The sequence below is a fragment of the Culex pipiens genome, chromosome 2 (assembly GCF_016801865.2).
Source record: "Culex pipiens pallens isolate TS chromosome 2, TS_CPP_V2, whole genome shotgun sequence".
Taxonomy (NCBI): Eukaryota; Metazoa; Arthropoda; class Insecta; order Diptera; family Culicidae; genus Culex; species Culex pipiens.
In genome coordinates this window covers 114265489-114286342 of record NC_068938.1, presented here as the reverse complement: position 1 = coordinate 114286342, position 20854 = coordinate 114265489, and the positions used below count along the sequence as shown (strand labels likewise).

Genomic DNA, 20854 nt, shown 5'->3' with positions numbered 1-20854 from the left:
GATGAATAGGTGGTGCGTCGGGATCTGGTACTCGCGACACTTTTGGAGGATTTGGCGTAGCAAAAAGATTTGGTCCGTCGTCGATTTCCCCTCCACAAAACCGGCTTGGTACGTCCCAACGAAATCCTTTGCTCGCTCCGACAGACGACAGAAGATGATCTGAGACAGCACTTTGTAGGCCGCGTTGAGAATAGTGATGGCTCGATAGTTCTCACATTCCAACTTGTCCCCCTTCTTGTAGATCGGGCATATTACTCCCTCTTTCCACTCCTCCGGTAGCTGTTCTGTGTCCCAGACCTTGACAATCAGCCGGTGTAGACAGGCCGCCAGCTTGTCCGGGCCCATCTTGATGAGTTCAGCACCGATACCATCCTTACCCGCTGCTTTGTTGTTCTTCAGCTTCTTGATGGCATCCTTAACCTCCCTCATCGTGGGTGCTGGCTCGTCCTCGCCGTCCACCATACCGCTGACGTCGTTTCCCCCGTCGTCCTCGTACTCCGCCTCTGGGCCGTTCAGGTGCTCGTCGAAGTGCTGCTTCCACCTTTCGATCACCTCACGCTCGTCCGTCAAGATTCCTCCGTCTTTATCCCGGCACATTTCGGCTCGCGGCATGAAGCCAGTCCGGGATTGACTGAGTTTCTTGTAGAACTTACGCGTTTCGTTCGAGCGATACAGCTGCTCCATATCCTGGAACTCCAACTCTTCCAGGCGGCGCTTCTTATTCCGGAAGAGATGGGTTTGCTGTCTTCGCAACTGTTTGTACGACTCCTTGTTCCCACGGGTGTTGTGCAGCAGCCACTTGTCCCGCGCTGCTTTCTTCTCGTCCCAAATCGCCTGACATTCCTCGTCGAACCAGCCGTTCCGTCGAACTCGGTCCACGTACCCGATGGCGCTCGATGCCGCTGCGTTGATGGCTGCTTCCATATGGCTCCAGCAGGCCTCCAGAGGGGCTTCGGCAAGCTCACCCTCGTCAGGCAACGCAGCTTCGAGTTCCCGCGTGTACTGGGTAGCGACCTCATGGTCCTTGAGCCGCTCCAGATTATACCGCTGCGGGCGACGGTACCGGATCTTGTTGACCTCGGACAGGCGTTGGCGCAGCTTTGCCACCACCAGGTAGTGGTCCGAGTCGATGTCCGCGCCACGGTAGGTTCTGACGTCGATTATGTCCGAGAAGTGCCGACCATCGATGAGAACATGGTCGATTTGAGTCTCCGTGTCGTTTGGTGATCTCCAGGTGTACTTGTATAGGGAGGTGTGCTGGAAGAAGGTACTACGTATGGCCATGTTTCGGGAGGTAGCGAAGTCGATGAGTCGTAGGCCGTTCTCGTTCGTCTGCTGGTGGGCGCTGAACCTCCCAATAACCGGTCTAAACTCCTCCTCCTGGCCGACTTGAGCGTTTAAGTCGCCGATGACAATCTTGACGTCGTGTTTTGAACACTTCCTGTACTCGCGGTCAAGAAGCTCGTAGAAAGCGTCCTTGTCATCGGCGTCGCTTCCCATGTGCGGGCTGTGCACGTTGATGATGCTCAGATTGAAGAATCGGCCCTTGATTCTCAACCGGCACATTCTGTCGTTGACTGGCCACCACCCAATCACGCGCTTCGCCATTTCGCCCAGCACGATAAAAGCTGTCCCCAGCTCGTGTGTATCGCCGCCGCTCCAGTACATAGTATAACCCCCGTACTCACGGTGGTCCTTCCCCTTCCAGCACACCTCCTGCAGCGCCACGACTTCGAGGCCGTGGACCCGCAATTCGTTAGAAAGAATGCGGTCGCTCCCATCGAAATTGAGAGACCTGCAGTTCCACGTCCAGAGTTTCCAATCCCTGGATCCCCGAAAATCGGGTCGGCGATTGGATCGGCTCGCATCTGGAGCTCTCTGCACTAGGTTTTTACGGCGGGTGCGTGTAGCCATCACCAACCCCCTGTCTCGCCGGAGGACCGTCGTACCAGGACTGTTTAGAGTCCCACCCTGGCACTGGGACTGTTAATCAGCCGCCCCTAACCTGGGGAACAGACGCTGTTTCGAGCCGCTCCTAACCTGGGGAACAGCCGCTCGAGGGGGGGGGGGTCTGAACTCTATCCGCTGTAAGCCGCCCCTAACATGGAGAACAGACGCTTACCTCGACTATAGAGCCAGACACCAGTTTCTTCGAGCCGCCCCTAACCTGGGGAACAGACGCTCGAAGGGGGGGGGGGGGGTCGCTCACCTCTTCAGAGCCGCCCCTAACCTGGGGTACAGCCGCCCAAAAACAGGATGCGGAGGGGGGGGGGGGGGGCTTTGGTGCACGTAGGGGAAAGTGGGGCAAGTGTAACAAGCTAAGGAAATGCTCGTTATAACCCATTAAAAAGTTAAAATATCTGTCGGATTTTATCATAAACATCTTATTCTAGGTCTTAACTAAGACTTTGTCAGAGCAAGTTTTTAAAAAATCCTGTTTTTTTATGTAAAAAATTGATTTGCATGAAAAAACGTGTTAATTTGCTAACAATTGAACTGTTATCACTTAGATACATCAGATTAGAATGTATTTGAAAGGTTTCTTCCATTTTTAGATTAAATAATAATGTTTTGCTAAAAATTTTATCGTTTTTACGAAAAGATATATTACTTAGATGATAAATAGTAAATTTTCATAATATCACTATATTTTGTATGGACAATTTTTTTAACAATTGTTTATCAGTTTTTAAGTACTTTCATGTATTTATTTCCCAATAAAATATGTTGTTGCAGCAATTCGTAATTTTTTCCATACTAAAAATCCATATGGTACACTTGCCCCACCTGAACAAGATTTTTTAAAAGCTCTCAACAAAAATAACCAAAAGTTAAATCATACTTTGTAATAGGTTCATGTCATTGGTAGGGACACTACTGATCTAGGAAAAATAGCATTTTGATAAAATGTGCCTTAAAACGAACCCTAAGCCTTATTTTGTACTTTCCAAATATTATAAGAAAACAAAGGTTTTGAAAAAAACTTCATTCAATCTTATGCCCCGTGGCGTTTACGTCGTTTTGGCGGTTATGTGGTAGTAGAATCAGCTAATTGCATTGCTAGCAACAATTCCTCATACTGGAAATAATCAAAATTGTAAAAATTACGGCCGTACGACCGATTGTTCCTCTTGCCCCATATGGTCGTCTTGCCCCACCTTCCCCTACGCAACGGTTACTTGCGTTCACTTTCCCTTTAATTTTCTTTTTAATTTTTACAATAAAAAACTTTTTGCCGATTTGGCATGGCAACATTTCAAACTTAAATCGCCTCTTACTCACTTTAATCATAAAATATTTTCATGAAACTATCAGAAAGATTGAAAATCATCAATTATTGGATTATTTAAACTTTCCGTAAAATGAAATTTTGTGAGCACCCAAATCTCTTTTCACGTAAAGGAACCTTCCACCGCAGGGATCAAATTGACGACCTTTGGATTGCGAGTCCAACGCGCCGCCAGTGATGCCACCGGAGCAGGCTTGGTTTGGTGTGTTGTTTTTCTTTTTATAGCAGGGAGACGACTCCCACACCTGGAATGACTAAACGGCCTAACAACAACCAAGGCCGGGACCGACGTTTTACTTCCCCATCCGATGGAAGGTTGGAGCAGATGGGAATCGCTCCGCTTAATCATTCCGCCAAGCCTGCTTGTCTGGGGTTTTTTATGTCACCCATAAATCATAAATTGATAAAACAATAAAACAAATTAATGTTACCAATATTTCCGTTAATGACAAATGTTTTGTTTCTATGGAAAGCATGTACCTCATATCTGCTCTTTCCTTAATTTAAATAAGGCCCATCAACTTGTTAACGATTATGAGAGACTCTAAAAGAATCAGTTACTTCCACAAAATAGTATACAACTGCTGTTGCTAATCGTTGCAAAAAAAAAAAAAAAAAACAGAAACCAAAACAGAAGCCATTACAGTGCTGCTCATCAGCTGAGAGAGGTGTTTTTCAACGAAGAACTAACAGCATCATCGTAGCATGATAGTGTACATTGCGGTAATTGCATTTCAGTGAAACACGAATAGAAACATAAACGATTAGGAGCGACTCCGGCAGAAGAAGCCAAAGAGTGAGGAAGGAAAAAAGTAGGTACCTACTTCAAAACAAACAGTACAGTGAGAAAGGAAAAGCAACCGCCATAAAAACAAACAAGACTTCGTTCCGATCTATTTGTCTATGTGCATTAATTTCCTAGCTCTCGTTTTGCAACTGCACATTGAGATCAAAGACAGTGGGTGAATGCTTAAAATTGCATTCAATTAAGGGATGCAATAAATTTCAGTAAAAGTTAGTCTTCTCGAAAGTAAACTGTAGAAGAATCTTATTTTAGGAACGTATACATCGCGAAAATTCAAAAAAAAATTGAAGCAGGTTAAATTTCGTCCAAAGTTCCACAACGGAAAAGGGATATGTTCTGTTGAAGAACGGGATAAGAAACTGCAAATGCATCGTTTTTTATTCGCTCTGCGGCCTTCTGGTTCATTCCTGACATTACATCCAGCCAGCGTGATCATCCTCCTGCCAATGACTGGGTTTCGAATGTTTCAACGAGGAGCGAGGTAGCCCGAACAAGGGGAAGAAGATGGCGTTACATAATAGCGGTAATAAAGGGCACGATCCGGCAGCCCGGCGGTGGCCTCGACGGGCACGGTAATGCCATCAACCGGTAATAATAATAATATGGTGCAACAGGTCGAGGGAACAATTTTTTTCCAGGTTAGGATTGTGGCAATGGCAATGCGTAATCGTAGTCGGTGGAATCAGAGGAATAGCGGCGGAGAGTTGGGGTTTGGGAGAGCAATCTGTCCGCAAGCCGGGCCATCCGTCCTCGTCAGAGTCGTCGTGAGCATTCCGCGCCGTATTCCCACAGGGTACGCTGGGCACGTCGTGACATGAAGATGGCCCGGACGCAGGCAAACAGGCAGGCTAATAACTTTTTTATGCGCCATGATTCCGGCGCGTGAAGGACCACTGATGGATGGACCTGGACCGTCCGCGTACCGATCGAGGTGGGCGAAACTCTCATCAAAGGCATCCCTGTAGAATTAGGTAGGATGAGATAACATTCAATTTACGAATGTAATTTTGTATTATTTCGACGCTGTCGTGCTATCTTGTCGTAGTTATGTCGCTTTTTGACGTTCCGAGAGAAACGCATTTTAATGTTTGACCTTGAATAAACAAAAACGAGAGCACGCTATGTAAACAATAACAAACACGTTTTGTTTGGTTGCCCATTCTGTGCATTGCTCCGAAATTTGGTTGAATTTGGTTGCCGGAGTCCCGAGTTATACACGCAAAGAAATTTCGATGATCATTTAATGCTCATTCGCCTTAACCCATCCGATGTTCAAATTTATGACCATCGGATGTTCAATGCATTTCCAAAATCACTAACACCACTGCAATCCGAATCATACGATTTTGTTTCATGTTTTAGTATGCGTGATATTCGCGCAAACCAAACTGTCAAGAGAAGAATTTCTTCTTCATCCTCTTTAAAATAGCCCTTTCTTCTCTGCGGCCGGTTTGACATTTCGTTGTGCTCAGCAAGTATTTTTTCGGGCAACAACAGTAAGCGGTCCGGGAAAGTTTCCGCCGTTAATTCGTTCCTTTGCGAGTGTCCGAAATTTGTTCCTTTGCGTAGCCCAGAGAACTACCCGCGTTGTTTCGTGATTGTATTCCTAAAAGAAAATAGGACAGTCTGGGCGAGTCGTTGGCCTCGGTACTTCCCTCGCCGGACGAATCTCTCCGCGGCGAACCGAGTACGGCCAGCAGATCCGTCGCGACGACCCCGACGACAACCGAAATAATGAAAACCGACACGGCCCTGTTGGTGCCCCCGCCGGAAGAATCTTCTTACTTTTCGGAAAAGTACCCCGGCAAAGTGTGTGCGCGCTCGGCGATCGCAGCCAAGTAGACCAGGGCGAAATGCTACGGATCGAGGTCAAGGACAGTGTCGATGCGACGATCGTGGCCGCGCTGTCGTCCCAAGAAAACGTCAAGGGATCCTCCGGGAGCAGTCCCAGCCAAGGGGTCAAAAGCCCCAACACGGGCAGCGGTGGTGGTGTCATCACACTCAAAATATCGCCGCTGCTGAGCAGCAACAAACGACAGGGAGGAATGAACAAGGTTGTGACCTTTTGACCGGCGATTGAACTCAACAATTATTGCTCACTCTCTCTTCCACAGAAACCCAGTTATCACCGCCGAGGACGTGGACGACCTGGAGAAGGTCGGTGAAGTTAGTCTCGATCAAGGACGGCGGATACTCCTACATTCACCGGTCGTGTGCCATCTGGTCGTCAGGTGTGGGCCGGGACGTGGCCAAGGGGACGCTCAGCAACCTGGAGGTGATCGTGGCTGTGCTACTTTTGCTCGCGCTAGGGGCGAGCTTGGTGTGCAAGGTGGATCTGCAGAGAACACCTCGGACAAGTGCCATTAGAGTGTCCGGACGACATCAACTGCTGACGGTGTTCGGCCCACGGGAACGTCAGCAACCTGATGATGTGTTTGATCTGCGGCGCCACAACCACGGCCCGTGACGTCAATTCCGAAGTACGGCTGGACTGTACAATCTGTGAGAGCTGCGGCCAGCGTAACGACGAAGGTCGGTTGATTCTGTGCGACGATTATGACATCTCGTACCACACGTACTGCATGTACCCTCGCTCGGAAGCATGCTGAACCCTGACAGTCGTTCCTTCCAGTTAAAATCGAAACCCACGGCGGCGAGGACATCGACCCGAATTTGGACGACACATTTCAGATCGTGCTGAAGAAGATGTTCAAAAAGGACCCCACTACGAAGAAGTAAGTCCTGCAGGAATTCACCGAGCAAATCAAGTACGAGCTGGACGTCGTAAAAGCGTCCTCCCCTGCTGCCCCGCCTTTACGGGAATCTGTCCACCGACGTCGAGCACCGGGTGCATGAAACGGCTCCGCAGGCACACGCGGCGGTCGTCGCGTAGGCACGCAAGTACAACGCGCCGTATCTGAAGCAGCTCGGCCAGGATTTCAGCGCAACACGACACGTACGCTCTGGCAGCCAGTCGTTTAGCAGTGAGTACCCATTTTGTATGGCGAAAATTCTAGATTACTACTCGAGTCATTTGACGGTGAACACGGCGATCACGCTAAACAATTCGAAGGAAGAACTACATTTAAAATAAAAATATTTCAATCTTTTCTCCCGTTCAGATCCATCAATCCCGAAAGAGTGCGAAATCAATACAATCGCGTGCTGATCGCCAGCTTGCGCGGGTACGCCATCACCTGAGCAAGGTCCCCGAGGAAAAGCTTTACAAATCGGTCGCGGGCCCTGCTGGACAGTGGCAAATTTTTGCCCTACCACAAGCACAAATATCCAGCCATTTGGTCCACGTGGTTCGAAGTCGTGTAGGCGTTACTTCAGCCCACGCCGTTTCTGGTGGAGAAGCACCGGGCGCAGATTCAAACGGTGATGGACAGCATTTCAAAATCTACTAATATAACAACTGCTAGCTGAATTTTGGAATCGTCTTTTTGAAATCGTCGAGCAAACCGTTTCCGTTGCCTCAGACGTCCAATAATTTACGACCTCGAACGTGGAGCTGATTCGGAACCTTAAACGCACCTCGCCCAAACGCGTCAAGTTCAACAGCGGCTCGGCCAACCCATCGGCGCTCTGCGGCAACATCAACACTCGAATCGTGCTGGACTCGAGTGACCTGATTTTATTCTTCAAAGTGATTTGAGGACGACGTGGAGGAATTGGAGCTGGAACGGAGGTTATAAAGTCTACATTTATGATTACTCGTCACATTTCCAACAATCTGTACTTATTTTCAGCTCGAGGAATCATGCCATCATGTCGAGCCTGCCCGGCGTCTCGTTAATCCGGATAGCTGTCCGTGGCGACACTTCTCAGCATCGTGCCAATTCGCCTTGCTTGTCCCAGCGCGGTTCTTCCGGCCGATCGAGGTCGATCTGGTGCTGGTCGAGCATGACCAAGCGGAAGCTTGGATGAAAACCGGATTGTTCCGTCTGGAAAATTTTGATGTGCTGGAATCAAACGGCCGAAGATCACAAGGCAGCAGAATTTATGTCCTGATTTTAACTCTGCTACTAGAAAGTGGTTTTCCGATGACTGGAGAAACGATGATAAATTGTTAAACGTTTGTTGTTAAAAATGAATTAAACATAATTTAACGTCTAAATACTTATTTCCTTTTGTAGGGAATATTAATCAAAACAGATATTTTTATTGCATTAACATGAAAATTAAACTAAATTAATGCAATGTTTTCAATGAAAACAGCTTGTTTTAGTTTAATTTTTAAGTTACAGCAATAAAAATGTATGTTTTGATAATATTCTCTCAAACAATTTTTATGAAAAAAAAACCCATCGAACAGAGCCATCTAGCGACAAAAACATTGAATAGAGCCATCTAGTGGCGAAAAGCGGTACTGCCCAGCAGCGGCAATGCACGGTGGCGCCGCCAGCGTTGAATAGAGAAAACAGCAAAAAGCTGTGCGTGGCGACACGCACACTATCAAATGAACTGTCAAATTCCATTCAAAGCAAGATGAACATCGGATGGTCAACGCGCTTTGAGCATCGAATGAGCATGATCGTTTATGACCATTCGATGCTCAAAATTTCGATACCGATGTTCAAAGAATTCGCATTGGTTGTTTTGCGTGTAATGTTTACGGTAGTCTAGCCCGTACCTGTGTCAAACGCGTTCTGACCTGAAATCCCTTTGGCCGATTGTCGCATTTACATCAATTTTCAGGCTGTGTCAAGATAGCACGACATGATTGAAACTTCTTTCATATGAAAAGTGACAAAAATGCACGAAGTTTTTTCGGTTTTTATTGAATATCTCAGGATTGAAATCGAATTTTGGGCATCTGTGAAGGTCAAAAGGTGGGGCATTGTATGCCGCACAAATTGGCATTCTTAACTCAATTGCCCAAATGACGATTTGTAGATCATACGGGATTGGAAGAGAGTACTCCTTGCTACAAAGGCTTTAATGGGTTTGATTCAGAATGGTTTAACTTAACACTAATCTCAATATCGAATATAGTTGAAAATTTAAATAAACTGGATTCCTGTTGTAATTTTTTTTCAGAAACACAAAATAAATCTTATTTCTTTGCAATTCCGTTGTGAAACTGCTGAGTTATTCTTTAAGTTGTCGCAAATCAACTTATTGATGTAATTATTTAGTATGGTCTCTGTAGAAAACGTTACTTAATCCACACTAAGGTGGTTAAAACCTTCCTCATATTGATATAGTAGTATTTATAGTTATTTTTCATTTAATAGGGTTGTTACATCATCAATCATTTGAGGTGTTGGAGAGGTCTTCCCATTACCCACCAACGATGGACCAGAAAAAAGATCCGGACAACATTTGAATCATAATATCTGAGATCACTTATCTGAGAAGCTCTGATAAGTGTTAAATTAAAACTTAAGTGCTCATAACTTTTGATATGGTTGTCAGATCTCAAATCTTTTGGGCGCGTTGGAAGGGTCTTTTGATTGCCTATTTAACGATGGGTCGCATGATAGATGCGGACGAGGTTTTCATCAAAATATTTAAGAGCCGGCCTTAGAAAAGTGTATAAATAAAACTTATTACTTTTGATACACCCAAAATTCAGAGTCGCGAGAATCGTTCCCTCAAAAAAATTTGAGGTCTCAGAGCCAAAATCGACTGAATAATGCTACCAACTCACACCATCATAACAAATGTGTTCATTCGATAATTAAAACAATAAATCTCCAACAAGTGTCATACATCGACATCTGACCCCTCCATAGCCACCAAGCTATGTTGGCCGAGGCAGTTAAGTCAGTGGGTTAGATTAACAAAGGTCTCTGGTTGGATTCCCGTAGTGACACTTTTGTTTTCTTTTTTTGTTTGGCGGTTGAACTTTCTTTTTTTTTGCAAATAAACCTCTGGGGAATAATTTTCTCGTCCATCTCGAGCTGTGTTCGTGAATGGTTCCACTATTCTCTCGACTCGATACCATTATTCTCTCGGACAAGCGCTGCCCAGTTCTGGGTGTAGTATTGTCAGATCTTCAATATTTTGGACTCGTTAGAAAGGTATCTTGAAGATACTAAAATGTTTGTAACAAAAATCTGGGAGCAAAAGCTTTGGTTGATGTGCACCGGTAAGTACCTTTCTGAAAATATATAACATGGCGGGGTTTTTTTTTACAAAATCCACCCTTTTTACAATCTTCCGAACTTTTGTCAAAATTGTTGTTTTAGCATAACTTTTGAGGTGCTTTACATAACTTCATGATTTTTTTATTGGGTTTAGAATCACTGCGAACAAAAAGAGTTGATCTATTGCGGTATACCTACTTTATTATGGCATATTTCAGGATGACACGTTACCATTAAGGGTAGCTGTCATTGGCTGATAATCCATATTTGATTTATGGTATGAAAACCATTTTTCCATATTTGATTTATGGTATGAAAAACGTTTTTTTTAATATAACGTTCTAACTTCGTGAATCTCGATCTCGGTGTAATTTAATAAAATGATGTAACGAATCACGTTGGTGAGTTTGCTTGCACTTATGACTCATTTTTTTTGAATAACATTTTTTTGCAAAAATCTGCACGTTTCGAGCCAAACCACATATCATTGCTCTTAGAGGAGCTGAACGTCACCATTGCAGCACATCGCGACATTGATCCGTAACGACCCAATTAGAGCCGAGTACAACCCCCTCCAGTGTCAATCACCCATTTCCGTCGCGTTTCTTCATCCCGGCGACGACTTCATCTATCATGCAAGAGTTGGTTTGCTCTCGCCTCGCCGATTCACTACCCGAGACATTGAAGACTATAGGGAGCTCTCCAAATGCCGACTGGCGGCCAATCCGTCCATCGAGTGTCGCCATGCCATGCCACACTCCGCCGGTCCGGGCCGGGCCGCGCCAACCGCAATCGATCTCTTTGGCAAAAGGCGAAATTGAATTTCGACGCCGTCGTGAGAAATTGATTAATTGAGATCGATTAATTCGTAAATTGAAATTGTGCCGCCAATAAGAGCTTATAACAATCGCACAATGACTGACTGACTGGCCACAACTTGAACTCTCCTCCTTCACGGCGGACACTTTCGGACATTGACGGAGCAACGGACGGGTTGCCACAGAGGATAATTATCGACGGGCAGCGGTCGACAATGACTTCGGTGCGGGTTGGCTCATTTTCTCATCATTAGACTCTAAATAGGATTTTAATTTTGTCACAGACCGGAGACCAGTTGAAGTCGTGAGCATTTTGCAGCGGTTTTTTTCTGCTTTTCTATACCCAATAATGGTTAGCCAAATTTGTGTCATGGTTGTTGTATCGAAAATTTAATGGAAAGGAAATCATTAAACGAACGCAGTGTGGAAATCGTGAGAGAGGTGCGTATTGCAGCAACTGCTCAAATAAATTTATGGCCAGTTTAACGGTAGTTTACGCTTTACAAACGGTTTGCTCGTAATTTACTCTTCGAACCATGTTGGGACAAATCAGCATACATAATTAAAAGAAAATAACATGTTATCTCATCGACACAACTTTCATTTTGTTTCGAGGCCATTTGCATCGTTCAACGCCATCAACGAAGAAAGCAGCATCATCTAAAACTGAGCATCTACAATATCTAACCTAAGCCGTAGCTCTTCCTGTCCTGCCAGGGTGGCTCAAAATGGAAATTGACTGATCGGGCACCACACCTCACCCCTCTTCTCGACAGTCCCCGCACTTGCCAAGGATGGTCACTCTGACAGGTTGAAGCAGCAGCCACCGCACCGCCGCTTAACGGGCTTACGGCGTCGAAAGGTTTCACACAGAAGGGGCATCAGAAACCCGTATTGGTTTGTTGGTTGGAGTCCGATATTATGTAAACCTGCTGCTCGCGCTTCGCTTTAATATAGTGAGGAAATCGAGTTTGGTCGACCATTTACGATACAGGAAAACATTTTGCTTGTTTATTTTTCACGTGTGACTACCAGTTCTCCAGTGGGGCTGCATATTGTTTTATATCTTCCGAGTAACATAATAAATTGTTGATCCGCCGATAACTGGTCGCGATTAATTCACCCAAACAGGCAATTTAACTGATTCGCAAAGGCTAACGATTTGTTGAAGAATCAGGGGACAAAGTTGAAAATATAAAAATAGTGTTTTATAAATTTCAGTTGACAAATTCTAGAACACCTCAATTTAAGAAAATGAATCTTTGTGCATTTATAAGCGGACATAAAAAATGAAGAATGTTAGGGGCAATTGTTGTTGTTTGTTGATTTGCTTTAAGAGCGAGTCCATGAATTATGTTATCCCCCACAGCAAAAAATTGTTTAAAAATGGAAGCTGTAAAATTGAATGTTTAAAAAAGGAAGGTGTAAAATTACATCTGTTATAGAAGAATTGCAACTGAAAATTATGCCAAACATATTTTACTCCTAAAATGTTTAATATTTCGATGGAAGGTGTAATTTTGCGTCATATTTCATGCAATATAGAGGAGAAAAGCAACTTGCGACAAACTTTTGAGGCTAGGAATTTTGACAGGTATGATTTTCATAAAGTATTCGCCTCCTTTTCTCTCCCACATAAAACTGGGGACAATGTAGTTGTCAAACTAAGCCAAAATGTTAAAGTCACTCACAAAATGAACTTTGAGTGATTTGAGTTCATTTCTGACGTCACGATTTTCTCCTCTTATACACAGAAAAAAATCAATTCTCGATACCGTGAAGTCAGTTCACGATTATGAGAACCACGAAGGAATATATTCACGTTTATGGTGCAAATGCACCATACTCATGAATAAATTCCTTCGTGGATCTCACATTCGTGAACTTAATTCACGATTACGGGAATTGATTTTTTTCTGTGTAGAGGAGCCAAATAAAAAGTGATTTTAAAGGGTGTAAATGTAATAAAATAAACATTTTTATTCAACAAAATTCACTTCAAGAAAAGTGTATGTTTATACGTTAATCTTACTCATTCAACCGTTCTCAGTCTCAAATGGTCGTTCATTTTCGTATTCAATTGAATTTTGCCTTAGTTTCAGCCTTTTGAAGATTTTTGACGTTTTTGAACCTTCAAATTTTGTGTCCCGATTTGCCTTACTTCCCGTTGACCTACATGTTTCAGACAAATTGATGAGGAGGCTGCGAGATGGGTATGCTTTGATCGTGGACAAAAATGCAAAATTTGTGTAGTTGATTGAAAAAGTGCTGGTTTATAAAAAAAAAAACAAGACAATAAATAAACAAAGACTGTAGTGTTGATTGGGAATTTGTCAGCAAATTTGTCAAAACAAACTAAATTATGATCCGAAAACTTTTCTAATAATGTTTTACTGGTTGAGAAATATCAATATAACTTGTAAAATCACCCGACTTTCCAGATATTAATTATGTTATCATTTGTCACACTCCCACTACTGTTTATTTTTATCGAGTGTCAACAACCGCTGCTCCAGTGAAAAAGTATGCTCGACCAGCGGATTTTCTCCCGAAACCAGTAGAAAAAATCATCTTCCGCCGGGAAAAAACCACACGTCAGCGAAATAAAACGCTGATTCAGTGCGAAAATCGCGCATTGTTTCCCGAACCCAGAAAAAATACATATTTTTCCATAACTTATTTTATTAGGTCCTTTTAGGTGCTGTGACTAGGTTAGGAGGATCAAAAACCGCGACGGTGAACGCGGCTCCTGCCGGACTCTGTTTGTCCTTCTTTCATGCAGGCAGCATCAGCTTGGACGCCTGCTGCCTCGACTGGATGAACTGCGCACGTTTGTGACAGCTGCGGTCCAGACCCTCGTGAGATCCAGAGCAGTTGAAAAAAAAAACACATCTTGTTTGATTTTCGAATCCAGCAGCCCTTCCCAATACTGCGAAAAAAATCGCTGGTTTTACCGAAGCGGATTCCAATTTTTTTTTTCATGCTGATAAAATAGCGACTTTTTCGATAGTTTAGCAAACTTTATGGAACTGGATCCCCTTTCCGTGAGCTTCTTACTATGCCAGGATCCGGAAAAGTTATTTGAAGACTTCACCAACCCTTCTCGTTCTGAATAACTCTGGTGGAGAATTTGCTAATCTAATCTATTTCAATCTAACCTAACACAAACGCAGCCAGTCCGATGGAAAGTCTTGTGATTGGATGACGCCCCATTATTGTCATTATTAATAATTGCAGTACATCCGAGAACAGCCGAAAATGTACTTTAAATATTTAAGCGGCCAGCCTTACTGCGATGTGTTCACCGCAGAGGGAACAGATCACATTTCATAGAATCTACAGGGGTGGAGGGATGCGTGGACATACCGTACCAAACGCTCCGTTTTATTTTTGCGATATATTGGTGAAAGTTATGTTCAGTGTAATAATATTTAATTAAATAGAATATAATTAATGGATATAATAAATAGCATTATTTTATAATTTTAATTACCTTAATTACTAGCTGAAAAATAATTAATCAATAATTCAAATAAGACAGTGGTTTTTTTTCAAGTTGAAGAAAAAAATAAAGAGATTGTACGGAATTTGGTATGAAAAATAGACTATTTTAACGAGAATTTGGATAGTTTCCAAAGAAATCAAAAGCAAGAAGTGAAGAATTTTGAAACTTGCGAAAAAATTAGTGAAACATTTAAAAAGGATACAATCTGGGAGCACTCTTCCTTCTTCAAGCTTCCTTTCAGCAACAGGTGGAACAGTTTGATAGGCAGTTGCACTCTCCAGCTTGCTTTTTTGTCTCTCGTTTCCCGGGCAAACCGCGTCCGAATAAGTTAGCTCCGTGCGCCCGCAGACGCCCTCAAAACAAAACATTTCCAGCCGAAATCATCGGCCTCCGAGGATCACTTCTCTTGTGAGACACCGTTGTCCCCAGTAAAGGACCTCTTTTGTCAAAGTACGACCCGCTTGCCAATGCTGTTAATCGTTGAATCAACGTCATCGCTGTCGTTGATCGTTGATTTTAACGTAATCGTAATCGCAGCCATCGTTGATTTAATCGTCAACGTCAACGGAGCCGTTGATCAACGCGTTGATTATCGATAAGAAGAATTTGCCACCTAAAAGTACATTCATCTATTGCTCTTGTTAGTATTGAATTGTATAGAACAATACACTCAACTCAAGACGATCTGTGAGCTTCCAGCTCAGCGTCGTAACCACGGATGATAAGAATATTGGAATGAACTTGGGATTCCCCAAGCCAACGCAATCAAGTATACAGTGATTCTTCAATTTGAACATCAATTGAATATGAGCACGTATAGGTTGAGCAAGTAATCTAGCTTGAGTAAGAATACGTAAAATGGAGGTTTTACTGTGAATCTTGAAATAGTAGTGAGTGTTGGAAATACAAGCAGACCGAGTTGTTATTCCGCGGACAGTAGTTGAAAGATTAGTGGTTGCAAAGATGCTCTGTAGAAATGGACTGTTTTTAAGTTTAACTCTCAATAGTTTATTTAGTTTGTCTGGTAGGTGAGAAAACCACATTTTTTTTGCAGACTTCATCATTCGTTCTGTGTTTCAGTTACTCAGGATCCGTGTGTGACAGTCGACGGCCGCGAGGGACGTTGCGTACCAGTCAATAGTTGTGCGTGGATCCTGACCAAGTCTCTAACCGAGAAGGATACCTTTCATAAAAGTGAGTGTGGTAATCTGGATGATTCTACTCCACTGGTATGCTGCCGTAAGTGGACTAATTTGGAGAGCTGTGGTTATGGCCAAAGTGACGATGACGGTATGAGGCGAGAAAGCGGGGAATTTCCCTGGGTTGTTGATGTTTTGTTTAAAAGGTTTGGACGAAATCATCTATTCAAATGTACAGGATCGCTCATTAACCGTGAGTACGTCCTAACTGCGGCGCACTGCGTGAAAGATATGCCTTTTAGACTCAAACCGTAAGTTGAACTTGATTTTATAGTTTCGTCAAGCTTTATGTGAATATCTTTCAAGGCATAAAGTGCGAGTGAAAAGAGGCCAAAAATTCAAAGAATATGACGTGGAACGATTTATAGTACATCCAAACTACACGACAGATTTCAACAACAAGATAAATGATTTGGCTCTTTTGAAATTGGCTCAAACCGTTGATTTCACTGACCAAGTACAGCCTGCCTGTTTGCCCGTGGATGATGTTTCGGATCAATTACCGAAAAGTGGACAAACAGTATCAATTTATGCTGCCGGCCCATCGAGAACAGGTGAGTCATGATATTTTGAGTTGTCTACACAAAAAAAAACATTGATTTAACATATTGCAGACTCTGTACGACGTGACAAAAAACTCATCTCAATGCAGGTGCGAGATCCGGCCCTGTGCAACAGGTATTATCGCGAAGTTTATCTTGAACTTGCTCCGGTTCAGCTGTGCGTGGGAGGAGAAATCGGAAGAGACGCGTGTCCGGGTGATTCCGGTGGTCCGTTAATGTTGAAACGAGAGACCGGGAAGCTGGACAATCAAATCGCCAGTACCAGCCAAGTTCGCTGGTATCAGGTCGGGATAGTTAGTCTCGGTCCACAGCATTGTGGGGGCAAGATTCCCGGAATTTACGTAAATCTGCTAAACTACATCGAATGGATAGAGGCAACAGTTGATACGGATTAGTGAGAGTAATTACTTTGCAAACTTAACAGAGTGTAAACGGGAATCCAAAATGATGGTGATGGTTTCAAGAGCAGCTACTGAATATTCATGAGAAGTGGTGATAAACAAGGGATAATATATCGATAATATGTGTTCAATGCAGAGGTGTAAATTTATAATGATGGATCGTTTATCGAAGAAGACAGCGATGGAGCGGAAAAATATGGTGATTACAAATTTAAAAAGCGTCCGCGATCGTTTGCTAATCGTTACAAAATGTGTTTTGTTATCTACTAATTAATAAAGAAAAACGTGTGAATGTGAAAAGTGTCCTCATTGCAAAACGAGTGTTTAGCTGTTATTTTTAAGGAGCTTATAATATTTTTTTTTTCAAATATCACAAAATCTGAGTTAAATAACCATGACAAAAAGTTAAATTATTAAGATCCAAGTGATCGTTATTATTCGCGATCTTGGCAAACAATGTTCCCTGATATTCTTGTATAAGCTCAAGAGATTAAAAAAAAATCAATAGCGTACTAAAATAGTAGTTTATGCAACAAGTTGCAAAAAGTGGATTTTTTCAGCACGAGTCGTACATTTATCCAACGAGGTTCACCGAGTTGGATAAATACGACGAGTGCTGAAAAAAACAAGTTTTGCAACGAGTTCCATACAACATTTTTTGCAATTCCGAAAAACACCCATTCAGTGAAATTTTAAGTCAAATTTCCATGTATTTCGTCAATAGATCGTTTAAATGAAAAAAAAATGTTGAAAAGTGTTACATTTCGAAACAAGTGCTGAAAAGTTCAACTTTTCAGCACCCATTTCAGTGCTGAAAAGTAGAACTTTTCAGCATTTATTTTGAAAAGTGTTGCTATTCGATTCTGTTATGATTGGTACAGAAAAGTAGGCTGTTTCGTCGTTCAGGAATGACAGAAAAGTAAAGAAGTTTCACGACGGAATTGCAAAAAGCATATTTTGGTATAGCACCACCAGGGTTGCCAGAAAAAAATACCTTTTCCTCCGCAGTACAGCTTTTGTTTGTTTATAAAAGTTGTAGAGGATTAAATTTTCTATGAGAATCTTATTTTTGAGAATATTTCATTGGAACTGTTTTGTCCAAAAAATTATAGAAATTTTAATTCAGCGGATATTTTATTATGGTTTCTTTTGGTTTCTTCAATATGCCTTTTTTGATAAAAAATCGAAAAACGCATATCAGGGCTGACTAAATCAGCATAATTTGGGCTGAAAATTGATTGACTTTTTGCATAACGGATTTCGCCAATGAAACATGATTACAATCCAGTATTCAACTTTGGCCATTTTCTTTTTCTAACTCTTTATTGATATTTATCATCAAACAGCTACCGAAATTGGCTATTGTGCAATTCGGCAAAACAAGTCGGGGGAAAACATTCATTTCGCCCGAGTTGAGCTGTGTCCAGGCAATTTAGCAGAAAGTGACAGTAAGTCGAAGGTCTGAGCCAATTTACGGTCGGCTCACGACAGCCATCAACCGTCTGACCGTCCGTCCGTCAGTTTCGCGGCTTTGGCCACGGTGACATAACATGCTCACTTCATTTCTGCTAAAGCATAACTCAGCAAATGAAGCCAAGAGTCAACAGCGCAAAAAAAGTGCTCGTGACAAGTAAAAAGTGCTCGTGAAGTAAACTTGAAAAATTATGACCAAACACCCCCTCCACACCCTTGCCTGTTGAGCCCCACCCTAGTTGTTTTTCGACCTGTCGACCACCACACTTTGGGAGGCTTAAATGTTTTCGGGGTGGAGCTGGTTGGGCACCGAAAAGACACTTTAGCCACTAATTAGCCGCCATGACAATGTTTCTTTTGTTTGTATTTTTTTTTTTGCTCTCATCTTGACTTTAAAGTTTAAACTTCTACTAACCAGTTGGTTTTAACACATTGAAACATTAGAAATAAGATTTATAAAATTATAAGAATACTTTATTTTCCTACTTCAGACGTTTTTATCGTTTGCAAAAAAGATAGAAAGCTAGAAATCGAAAATGACTGAAATCGTAAGGTTGTTAACAAGCAATAAATTAGGAAACAATTCCAAAATAAAAGAATATCATAATACAAATGAATAGGGTTAGTGAAATTTCACGATTCCGCGGACAGCGTGAAGTCCGTGAAATTAGGCATTTTCCGCGAAATCCCGTGAAACTTAATGTTTGTGTGAAACTGTAACGATTTTTTTCAAAATAATTTAACAAACTCAAATAGGAATAAAACTAATTTTATGACTATTTTTTGTAGATTTAATCGACCCTTGTTTAATTACTAATATAGGGTTAGTGATTTTCTAGGATTTTGTAGACGGCGTGAAATTCATGAAATTTATCAGTTTTCTCAAATCATTTTCCAATAACAAAAAAATTAATGATTCATCCATAAAGACTATTTGAGTAAATTTTATTTGTTTTCACTTGAAAAGCGATGTGTACCACTTAAAGAGTTGTTCAGATTGTTTTTTTTTAGGAATTAACGAAATTTTGGAATATTTTCATTCGCTGCAATCAAAATTTTAACGGCTATTTTATATGAAAGGTAAAGTTCCAAAAGGAATTAAAAGAATGAATAATTTTTTTAATTAATAATTAAATGAAGAGTATTTTTTATCTTTGAAACCACATTTAATAAACATTTCAGATATTTTTCTGAATCCTGTTCAATTTTAACGATATTTGATTATTTGGATGGAAAGACAAAAAAATACTATTTTTTAAAGTTTTCTGTTCTTATTAATTATCTAATTGATTTTAAATTTAGCTTGTTGAAAAGTGAGATTAACATTTAAAAAAATGAATAAGCTCAATGTCGCAGAAATTTCACATTATTTTACTCATTTTTGTTGAACATGATTGCTTCAAAATGAAAGTAAAAAAAATCAAAATGTTAAAACAGAATCAAATCAGCGAAAACTGTGTAGCTTTATTAGTCGAATCTCGCAATAATTACGAGATTCGACTAATAAATTGAGAACGCCAAGGCAATGCTGTAGAGCGAATAATTTGATTTTTTTTTTCATTAGTCGAATATTAAATAAGCAGTTCAATAAATGAGAATAAACATGCCCTGCATTTTGTTTCAAAATATAGATAGAGATCCTTAAAACATTATGACATTTTTTTCTGTGTCAGTGAAGATTTTTTTCAGTTTTTACTTAAGAATAATTTATAATGTAGTATAAAAAGTTGTTTCTGTGATTTAAACATAAGATTTTCAGAGTTATTTCAACATTTTTCTCGTTCCGCGAAATTTGCGTGAAATTTGGTGGTATGAAATTTAGGTCCCCGTGAAATTTGCAATTTTCGAGCGTGAAAAATCACTAAGCCTACAAATGAATAAAAACACCAAACGGCTTAAAAATGACAGTTGAAGGTTAAGTTGAGTTTAAGCTAGTTAGTGACCAAAACCTCAGCCAGAGATCAAAACAGTTTGTGTAATGGCTCTCTTTTTTTCGGGGAGACCTTGTACACGGAGAAAAAAGAGTTCCCAAAATCGTGAACAAGCGTTCATGAAAATGAGAACCACGAACAAAGTGTTCAAATTTCATGGTACGTTTTTCAAAATCGTACCATGGAATTTGAACACTTTGTTCGAGGTTCCCATTTTCATGAACGCTTGTTCACGATTTTTAGAACTCTTTTTTCTCCGTGTAATCTCGCAATTTTCGTGGGTCATCGCGGGTCGTCTGGGTTGGTGGCACCCGCCCGTGTGTTCTAGCGTGTGCTCTTCTTTTCGTGTGCCAAAACAAAGCCCTCGGACCCCGCGGCAAGCCGGTATTATGTATTATGTTTCGGAACACACCACCGTCACCGTCGCCTGACATAACCTGACCGACCGACCACCGTAGAGATTCTCGTGAAACAATTTGGTAATTTAACGTTCAGTTAATCTTTCTCGCGAGATTTTTAAATCGACGCTAACGGCATCATCGCTTACCTTGAAGAAGCAAATCGTTGTTCGATTCGATAGCATTAATTTTCGTATCGATCGAAGCTAATTTACTGGCCATCCACCAATTGGCTCAAACGAATCCTCGTCTGAAGTGGTTTTCTTTTTCTGCGAAGGCAAGGTTGCAAAAATGAAAGAAATTTGACATGATTACGAAACGATCAGAACGAGAGACCCTCCGGGTACGATCAAAGAACGATTTTTGTTTTGGGAAAA

At 41.8% G+C, this 20854-nt stretch overlaps 2 protein-coding genes and 1 long non-coding RNA gene across 5 annotated transcripts in view; 2 read left to right on the top strand and 1 right to left on the bottom strand.

The window, feature by feature from the left end:
* Window positions 1–20854, bottom strand: part of LOC120414687 (protein outspread) — a 273181-nt gene that overhangs the window by 81603 nt on the left and 170724 nt on the right. The window lies entirely within an intron of this gene.
* On the top strand, window positions 5346–8214 carry LOC128092882 (uncharacterized). The gene is made up of 4 exons (XR_008212064.1): window positions 5346–6148; window positions 6209–7078; window positions 7217–7785; window positions 7847–8214. It is a non-coding gene; the product is annotated as an uncharacterized LOC128092882 (long non-coding RNA).
* Window positions 15365–17005, top strand: LOC120414688 (CLIP domain-containing serine protease B15-like). The gene is made up of 4 exons (XM_039575974.2): window positions 15365–15536; window positions 15593–15962; window positions 16018–16265; window positions 16326–17005. Exons 1-4 carry the CDS (start codon window positions 15476–15478, stop codon window positions 16667–16669), a joined length of 1023 nt encoding a protein of 340 aa, XP_039431908.1. The 5' UTR covers window positions 15365–15475; the 3' UTR covers window positions 16670–17005.